Genomic DNA, 10,406 nt, shown 5'->3' with positions numbered 1-10,406 from the left:
AAATGTTAAATATGGTGTATATTTCATTATTCACTGAACATTCCCAATTTTTCTAAGAATTCCACTCTGTTTTTCTGCGACATAATTCTTTTACGTGTTTCTTGATGGCTTAACATTTTACCAGAGGGTATCGAATCATAGTCTGTCTACTATTATCAGCTGAATCACGTCTGGACGACGTCAGTTAGCAACGTCACTTGTCTCGGTGATTGGCGGAATTTGAATAATACGGCGCGACAGTGTTGTAAGCGGGAGTAGAAAGAACAACCAGGTATCAGGAGTAATCGAAGCCGGACAGTAGAACCGGCGTAGTGAGTCTCACTTCCGGAAACACGAGTGGTTGGGGGTCAGCGACGGAAGAACAGTAGACACTGCGAAGATGAAGACAGCGTGAGTGTGGGAACCCAAGGCCCTCCCCCTTTAATGTTCAGCCCTTGATCATACCGTCACAGCATTTCCTCTAATTCTTGTTTATGATCTGACCTTTGTCTTGTTTACCCCATTCGATCCTACTTCCCATTTGAGGTGCTGTTTGGAGTCTGCCGTTGCAGCCCTGTTGGTTGTCACTCTCCACAATGGGTGGATAGCACCATTCTTGATCTGTGGTTTATCACTCCCAATGTGGTAAAATACCACAAGTTGTTATATGACCGACTCCCCCCTCCCTCCCCTCCCAAGTGCATGTTGCACGTCTTTGGCTGGAGCATTTGATTTGACTGTCACTCTTTAATTGTGTGCAGGCAGTGATGGAAATGGAGGGACAAATGACTCTCGGATCCTAGGGGAGGGGTGGTGTTAGGGGCGGAGTCAATGCACACAAGTGACAGGCTTGTCAAAAAATGTAAAAGCACAGGACTAAAATAAAATGACTTTAAATGTGCAGAAATATCAAAAACGTGAATTGGTATTGCCAACAGTTTGGGCTTTTGTGTAGGCATGGGAAAGGAACTTGCCAGGCACAGCCGTAGTGGTAATAATTGACAATTGATGGTAGCAGGTGCGAAATGGTGCAAGTACCTGGGCATCTAAATGGCAGTACCTGGCAAGTGCAAACAAGGATTAGCAAAGCCAAGTTTTGGCTTGTGAATAATACTTGTAGACAAGCAAAAACGGTTGTACTTCAGTGAAGGACACGCAGATTGCATATAATTCGAGTGGCTGAAGACTGATCTGTTTAAGACATGTGTTTATTACACCAATAGCGGGTTTACACCTCCAATTAAGTCATTAACTCTCAGAAGACTTATTTAAAAAAAAAAAAAACCCTGGCAGGCACTCCCAGTGTAAAGTTTGAAGGTAAGGCTTGATTAAAGCGAGCAAGCTGAAAGAGTTACCATGGGGAGGTGTTTTGGGCAGGGAGGGGGCAGGAACTGGGTGGGAATGGCCATCCACAGTTAATGAGGGGGCCAAATAACCAAACGCCTATAGGCTGTGATTATCACAAAAGGACATTGGTTTATCTACTACGCATGACAAGTTTTCGATTGTATCCCAATCAAACGTCTTTTTGAATAATAGTTCTAATTGTTTACAATTCTCGCGAGAAATCACAATCCAATGCTCCTTTCCAAATCATTATTAAATTTTTCTCAGTGATTGATAAACTCCTGCCAACACGTGTTTCGACCTTTCAGAACACAGGCCTTCCTCTGGGCCAATTTATAATTTCTTTAGTATTACATTTAAACACATTATTCCACATGTAACATTCCACAATGCCAAAACATGTGTATGAAAACAATTTAAAAAAAATTACAAATACTGTGTGAGTCGTGAATTAGGGTAGGTTGCACATCGGGGGATTAAGACAAAATTATCAGATGTTGACATAGAAAAAAAAAACCTAATAATTTAGGTTGGATCTCTAGACTTATTCCTTTAGTGACTTATCTATTAAGTGGATATTTCATCCCTTTCCCTTCATTGAACATTGTAGCACTGTGACCTGCGTGACACCTTAATAAGTGTATGCCTAATTAGTGACAGGGTTGATAATTTCCTTGGGGTCTAAATGAAATACCCTTATTATGTGAGTCCTTATCTACCATATCCACGTGTCTTCCATGCAATCATAAGTAATTCCCTTCAACATCTCACCACGTGAGTACTATACATCAGTTATGGAACTACATGTTAATTATCCCAAGGGTCTAACATTCGGGAAATAATCCCTTACCTTTATTCTGTATTGTTGATTCACTATACTTGGGGACAAGTGTCCAACATCTCTCAAAGTATCTAAAATATATATATGAAATATATCTCAGAATCTATGACAAACCAAACAACATTCTATACTTATCCAATTTCTGGGTATATCATCCCCTTACCTTCCTAACTTTATGGTTCATGAACTTCTACATGTTGGTCGTTTACAACATTATAAGGTGGAAGTCACTGTAATTCACTCATATTTCCTCCTTACTTCAATAATCACGGCAGCCCCAATCTCACCAATATATCAAGTTTCATACCTACCTATATCGCTGGCAATCTGGCCGTGGTGGTCTATAATGCTCTTTAGATCGCGCGTATGGGTGCTGTGTAGAAGCACCTCCCTGCTGCGCAGGCGTGGGGATATAAAACTAGTCTCCCTCAACGCGGTTAGCAATGCATATGCCAGGGAAAACACTAACTCCCTGCACATGCTCCGTCAGGCTCCGAAAAGAGACACTACTCTCCCGCGTGTCCCTCATATTAGATAATACTAAACACTCCCAGGAATAGGTAGCCCAAGATTACATGCTTAATTAAATTGGATATCTCTTAAAACAAACTTACCAAGTAATTTGTTCTCATGAAATTTTGGCTTAATCAGAATCTTAGTAATTGCTCTTTCCCCACGTATTTGTTGGGCTAAATAGTGGGCTATTTATATTCAATAGCTCTGGGGGTGCCCCCGATTTAAAAAAAAAAAAAAAATTGGCAGATTTTTTGTAAAAATAGATCTGTGGACTAATTGTGACCCATGCTCGCACCCTCATACCCGTGTCGCTATAAATTGGGTTACACCTACTTAATTTAGCTGGGAGTGCTCCCTAATTCAGAAAATGGCATACATTTTGTACATCTGGACCTATGAACTACTTCTGGCCCATGCGAGCACCCTCATTAATACTGACATTAAAACTTAGAATTCTCACATCCTTCTCAACCAAAATTGCTCACTGCATAAGGAGCGGTCCGAGGAAAGGACCAGCGCGTCCCCTGCATGGTGGCCATCTTGGGTTGCTTAGCAACCCAACGCTTACAGGCCTTCACACCGGGACAATCGAAGGAAAATACTCAGCGAGGCGACCATCCAAACGCCTAACCATTTAACCTTTACAGTGCAACCACAGAGGCGAACACTCGCAGTCCCAGCCCTGCAATGGAGATGAACAAGTAACGGAGTACAAACGGCAAACCTGAGCACATCACCCAACTTGGCAGGGTACGTTCAGCTCCTGCTGGTACAATAGAACTGAGGTGCCACCCCTGTACGCGGCACATCTCAACTTTTAAAATACCTCATAAGAAATCTCTGTGAGGCATTGCAATGCAACAAATCAGTGCCAGGCACCCACCTGCATTTCTGGAAACCCCATGCGATCCCCCAGGTATTATGGGACCTCTGGATTAACACCTTCAAAGTGTATCGGAGGGCAGCTGGCAGCACCAAGTACTCTGATGAGAAGGAAGCGGCACTCTTTGGGAACTCGGGGGCCTCAGGGTGTTTAGATACTTGCCTGGCGAAGATGTACGTATCCCCGGTGGAGGGCAAAGAGAGACTGTAGTGAGTATGTACGAGACCACATTGAAAAAGTTGGATGGGCATTTTGGCAAAAGGCCAAATGTGGTATTGGAGAGGTACCATTTATTTTCGAGGGTGCAGGTGATTTGTATGTCACAGCATTGCACACCCTCATCTCAAACTGCAAGTTTACTAGTGTGCTGGAAGAATACATAAGGGACCAGGTGATGATGAAAACAAGTAATCCAAAGTAACGGACAGACTATGGATTGAGAAGGACCCTCCTCTGGACAGTGTTTGTTTTGTTTATTAATTTCTAATGCACACCAAACCCATGGGTAACGTTAGCAGAGTTAGCTAATTAACAAAACTAAAGTTAGCAAACGCACCCATTTGATTGGCAATGTTGTAATCATTTTTTTAATTTCGCCAGAAGTTATTTGTACCCAAGGTATAAAATGAGCAACAATACAGCAGTTGTGTGTGCCGTTGAAGTAGCATAGTGAATTGAGTCATGCCTTGCAGATTCTTTAAAATTCCACTCGGCCTGCAGTTTTAGTAACTTAGTTAACCAACTAAACCTAAGAGAAATGCACTCGACCCATGGAAACGGATGACAGCAAATGAATGTGTGCTGCCAGCGATGCTCAGTGAAACCTTTATTTGACATTTTCTGCAAACAAAGTAAATGAGTCTCAAACATCTCATGCAAATGGTACACGCCCTTCACAAAATCTAATCAACTATGCGAGTGGGTGAAAACATTTTTGTGAGCCCTGGACGAGTGTCTGTAAAATGTAAAGGTTAGCTGCATGAAGGAACATAAATGGATATAACAAGGCTCTGGAAGCAGTTTGGCCAGCTCTCTCCCGGTGCTAATATATAAGGCAATCATAATCTGAGCAAAGAGAGCTGTAGATCTGTAGATTTACAGACTGGATGGAAGGATTGATCACTACTTTGTGTAAAGATCTGGTTAACTTTGTGGGTTCATTATGTAAGAGGAAAGAAAGACTAAGCAGAGTGGATGGCATAGCAGGCAGAGAACCGGGCAAACTGGGTGGAATATTGTAGATTGAGACCATCCCACTTTCAGGGTAGCTGGTATAAAGAAACAGGGTGATAAGATAGAATGTTACAGTATGGAATCAGCTCATGAGTTGAGCACCAGATGCAATATGTATGCAACCAGCAGGTTCCAGAACTAGGTATGCCATCAAACGCATTTTGCCATTTGATCATGTACATTTTCAAAAGTGTTCACTCGTCAATATGATCGATCGTACCCAACCAAATGAAATATACACTAACCTATTCTTTACTTTAAAGAATGGAAGTCAATACAGTATTTTACAGTAGCACTACTCTAATTATGCATTATGTACCAACCGACATTTTAGGAATAGAATTGCATGGCTGTCTTTTAAAAAAAAAAAAGTTAACACATACTGGTCTTTGCCAGACAGGATATGGTTAGCTTAATATCACCCTGTTTATTTCTAGTTTGCAATTATTTGAAAAAGAAAAAAGTCTTGCCTAGCACTCCCATATAGGGCTAGAGCATTTAATAGTGAAGAAAAGGATGACTGCTGCACTCTCTCCATTAGCCCCTTTGATCTTGCTGTGAACAGAGGAGGGTGGAGAGAGCCCTGAAGGTTCATTGAACAGGGTAAATTATATAGCTAGCTTTGCTACAGAAGCGCCAATTTAATTAGCAAACCTACAGAATTGCATAGCAAATTGCTATGCGACACTGCTTATTTTATGCTCTGGAGATGCTCACAATAAATGGTGCACAAATAGAAATGTTAGTGTATTCCGGACCACCACACATCATATCTCCGGAATTATACTCGGAGTTATGGAAAGTCATTATCTACACTTGAAATGGCTGACCTCAATCCCTGTGCATATGAACAGAACATTACAGTTCTAGGATACGAATGGGCACGAATAGAATTCAAGGGCCGTGCTACTGAAGGGAAGGTATATGTAGCGTGAATGGGTGATGGTGTCCTAGGTTGGGACAAGCAAGTTGTCCTAGAAATAGATACGCCCAGGCAAGGCCATTCCTGTGCTGTGTGTGGAGGAGGGAAAGCAAATGCGGACAGAGGGAGGCATGACAGCTGAATATTGGAAGAATACACATCCAACAGTTTTTCGAATACTTTGGGTATGTAAGGTGGTTTTTCCCATAAAATAGTGTTGAAAAGAGGGGCGGTGCTCAAGGCACACAAGGTCGGGAGGGTCGCAGAATTGGCCAGAGAAGGACTAAACAACAAAGTAGCTAAACTTGTGGAGGCAGGAATAATGGAGGAGATTGAATCCTCTGAGTGGTTCATCGCCAGTAGTTTTGGCACGCAAGGCATGTTGTGGTCTCAGGATATATGTCGATTTCAGGGAGCTAAATGCAAATCTAGGGGTGGTCTGCCATCCCTTCCCCAACATCAATGACACTTGGCCGTGGTAGGACAGGCAGCGTGGTTTTCCACGTTTGACTTTTCTTCGCTTACCATCAAATGCATTTGCATGAGGCGTCTCGACCCCTTACTTCCTGTATCACGCCTTTTGGGGCATACAGATTTTGCTGCATGCCGTTTGGCTTGGCCTCTGCCGTGTTTCGAGGCTGATGCAGACGTTGTTCGGGGAGGTACAAGGTGTAAGCTACTTCCAAGATGACATTTTAGTATAGGGCAAGGATCGTAAAGAGCATGATGAAAGGGTAATTCAAGTGATGCAGGTCTTGCACAAATGTGGTCTGATAGTCATGTAGATGTTCCCAGCGTTACTTATCTGGGCCATACTTTGGACGCAAGAGGCATAAGGAAGAATTAGTCAAGGTGATGAGAGAGGAACCTTCTCCGGTAAATAAGGAGCAACTCGGGTCTTTCCTGGATATGACTGAATACTATGTACGGTTCATTCCAGCTTATGCGGGAAAGACTGTGTGTATGTGTTATTGAAAAAGAATATAATGTTTTAATGGTCTGCGCGTTGTCAGCAGGAGTTTATCAAATTGAAGGAGGGTGTGGGGAGAATGTGGCGGTGCTCTATCTCTGGGTTGAGAAGTGTTATGCAGTAATTGAAAGAGAAACATTGACATCTACTTGGGCATCAAAGCACTTTAGGACGTTTTTATGGGGCATTCCTTGTTATCCGAACAGATCGCAAACCCCTCACGTATGTGTTATCAACTAAGGGCATGGGATCTATGACGCAGAGTGTAGCCAGATGGAGATTTGCAGGAGTTTCATTTTAGGGTGGAACACATTCCGGGTCGAGGAATGTGGTGGCGGATTGTTTGTCCCCGTTTCCAGGGACTGTTGTGAGGTAGAGGAGTGTGAATACAGCACCCAAGTTGCATGTGTGCTTCCAGCCATAGATCAGTGGGAGGAGTGTGCAGAGGATACAAAGTGAACATGGATTAAAGAAGGTTTGAGAGTCAGCTGGAAGGATTTGAACAACAAGAATTAAGGGAACAGCTTTGTTGATTTTGAACGAGTTGTCTGAAGGGTCGTGGGGTGTTGTGGGAGGGGACAGATTGGTTCCGCCTCTTAGTTTAAGGTCCAAGCTTGTGGATTTGGCGCACAAAGGACATCTGGGTAAATTCCTGACAAAAAGATGATGGGAGTCATTTTGGTGGCCAAGGATGGATAAAGAGGTGGAGCAGGTTGTAAAGGAGTGTGTAGGTATTGTCACCAGCTGGTCTACCCGGTAGAAGTTCCTGAGGGTGGTGGAAGTTGGCCGTAGACATAGTGGGCCCCATGGATGCTTTTGGTGGACCGTTGAGGTTCGTAGTGGTTTTAGTAGATTACACATCACGCTGCGTTTGAGACAGTAACCACTGAGAAAATTGTAAGCTTTCTATGCAAGGTGTTTGATAGGGAAGGAATTCCGGCCAGTATTGTCACGGACAATGGGATTCAATTTGTGTCTGTCTGTATGCAGGAATATTTGAAGAATTTAGGTATAAGGCACCACAGGACCTCCTTATACAACCCTTCAGCCAACGGGTTGGTGGAGAGGATGAATAAATTCATCAAGGGTGCGATTCAATTGGCTGTTGCCAATGTATTGGTTTGGACTGAAGACCTGTCAGATGATGGCGTACGTCACTGGACGCACCCCATTTGAACTTATGAGGGGTAGAAAAGCGGGTTTGAAGTTGAGGACGGCTGCCCTTGGTGGTGGCGTTTGCACAGAGGTGAATGTCAGAGGTCTTGGAGAGGGTGTGTATTTGTCAGGAGAAGGTGAGGTTGCGGCAAGTGAACAGGAAGCCAGTTAATGTTTTGGTGGGTAATTTAGTTTGGGTGAGACACCCAAGGTTTGTACCCAAAGGAGGCAGTGTGTACATGGCTCCATGCACCGTGGTGAAGGTGGATACAGGCAATGTAGTACTTGATGGTTCAAGGTGGAGCAAGCGAAAGGTTGGTCTTGGAGAGAGGTTCACCTGTTGGGCAAATTCCTAACTAGGTGGGTGATTGCGTGTGGTGTGTCTATAGGAGTGCAGGAAAATGTGGTCGTGAGTGGAGGGAGTGGTGTGAACAGAAACGTGACTATCTGCCTGATGATGGGGTGGGCCAGAGGGCAGCGGAGAAGCAAATGGGTACTGATTGTGCAACTGCCATGGCTGTGGAGGTCGGGGGAAGAGGTGGGACCAGAGCACTGATGAGGAACAAGTCGGTTCTGGTTGTGCTCCGAGGATCAGGTTGCCTCACATCAAATCGAGGATCAGGTTGCCTCACATCAAATTGAGAAACTATGGTTTGGGGTGCGAGAAAGTGAGGTTGTGGTAGTGGCCACACTTTTGTTTAGTGGCTTTATTGTATTGTGTTCATTTTGGGAAATGTATTGTCTTCTTTCTTTTTGTCCTTTTATCTGCCTTGTTTCCGTATGTTACCTGTTCTTTTCCTTTCTCCCATTTACTTCCTTTCTTACCTTTCTGCTTCAACTCTATGGGGAGATGTGTTGTAATAGAACCCCGGAGTATTGACTTCCATCCCAGGTTCTAGGTTCTTTACCATTGATGGGTGGCGGCTGGGTGGCAGTGGTCAGTTTCGAGCAATAAACGTTCTAGTTCCTTACCTGCATTCGACGTGTGAATCTCCTTGCTTCAGAATACTTGGTCACCTAGATTCCAAGAAAACATGAATGGATGACTTTCTCATGCATGGTATGGAGACACTTGAGTGCTCTGCCCCCTCTTTATCTGTGAGTGTTTTACTGTTCAGCCTTGGGTTGCGCCATGCATCTGCGGCTTGTGATTTGCTGTTACTCCTGGTGACATGTTAGTGGCGTCTACCTTTACCTGAGGTTCGTTGAAAGTGTTTTATTCTCTTGAACTGAGGACTCTGGTTGATTTCAATGTTTATGCTGACTTGATAGTTAACATTTTCAGATTATGCAGCTTTCGGTGTTACTTATTTAGAAGTTTCCTTGTGGCCGCTCACCTTGACTGTCATGTGGATTTTATTGTTGACCGAGATCGCTGAGGCAATAGTAGCCCGACATTTGGGGAGCAAACACAATTGAGCAGGACAGTATTATTAGTTCTTCCCCCTTGGATTCTATCACGCCTAGTCTAAATCTAGTATCAAAACACCACTTCTCGAAGTAGGGTGACCAGATTTTCTAAACCAAAAACCGGGCCAATTTTGCAATGTTAAATGTAGACCAAGGACATCAATGGTGCAACGCCTGAAATATCACACATACGAAGGGATAAGCCCACAGAATCGGTATATCTAAGTTTTCCTCATTTTGGTACTTTTTATTTTAGGTATCTTTTAGCTTCTTTTGTGCCATTGTAGGGCGATTACAACTATTGCATGTCATTTATGATTGTAACCTCCTCAGAATGATTTGGGCTCCGCTTTTACAGGGCACTAATGATTAAGCCCTTAAGTGTACATTTGATCCTTTCTTTTCATCCTCCCATTCCTTGAACCCACCCTTCATTTTCTTTTGTTGCTTTTATTCCTTCCTTTCCTCATACTAAGATTGCATTTGCTCTGTTTATGCCATTACTTATCCAAACTGTCTTACACCTCGCTTGCTTTTTTTTCACTTTTTTTGTTCTTTTTGAGTCTTCTGTTTTCTTACAGGAATAAGTGTTGCTTTTGCAATAGTATGTTTCCCTACGGGATGCTTTGATTGAATCTTAAACCTGACCTGCAGTCTGATCAGGAGCTGCTTGAAATTCATTTTCTAAAACTAGGACATTTTTCAAAGGACTGTTACTTGGGGTCATGGTATGACAAACCAGAATGCCCCAAACCTGGGACATCTGGTCACCCTTCCTCAACAAGTCCCAAGTCCAGGGAAGTGTGTGTTATGTCGGATATAAACGATGGACTTTTAAATATAAAAAGAGCAATTGCAAACCCAATTGCACACCTTGCACGTAACCACTATTCTTTCAAGATCTCAGTCCCTAACTGATATGCCCTATGAACACATCCCACCTATTGGATTTAATACACAAAATACTAAATTGAGGTTTTATCTAGGGATATTGTGACGAGTCACAAGGTATCGTCTCTTCTTCCCAAGCGGGAGCCATTTTCCAGGAGGCTAGGGAGATGCGGCCGCTACCCAATAATAACCCTGGGGGGGGTTTAATGCAGGAGGACTTCATGGGGAGTGACCCCCCCCCCAAAACCCCCGTATAGGA

The 10,406-nt window shown here is 43.4% G+C and overlaps 1 protein-coding gene across 7 annotated transcripts in view; it reads left to right on the top strand.

The window, feature by feature from the left end:
* Nucleotides 1-212: 212 nt before the first annotated feature.
* Nucleotides 213-10,406, top strand: part of KIF23 (kinesin family member 23) — a 518,096-nt gene continuing 507,902 nt past the window's right edge. For 5 of the 7 annotated variants that reach the window (XM_069624221.1, XM_069624219.1, XM_069624220.1 and 2 more), the window contains exon 1: nucleotides 248-390. In XM_069624221.1, coding sequence (XP_069480322.1) covers nucleotides 380-390 — 11 coding nt within the window. In that variant the 5' untranslated portion in view covers nucleotides 248-379. Of the gene's footprint in view, nucleotides 391-10,406 lie in introns of all 7 variants that reach the window. The other 2 variants (XM_069624224.1, XM_069624222.1) reach the window with 2 other exon arrangements.

The sequence above is a fragment of the Ambystoma mexicanum genome, chromosome 11 (assembly GCF_040938575.1).
Source record: "Ambystoma mexicanum isolate Mex_15411 chromosome 11, UKY_AmexF1_1, whole genome shotgun sequence".
Classification (NCBI taxonomy): Eukaryota; Metazoa; Chordata; class Amphibia; order Caudata; family Ambystomatidae; genus Ambystoma; species Ambystoma mexicanum.
The sequence above is the reverse complement of the archived record's forward strand: the minus strand, read 5'-3'. Positions and strand labels throughout refer to the sequence as shown.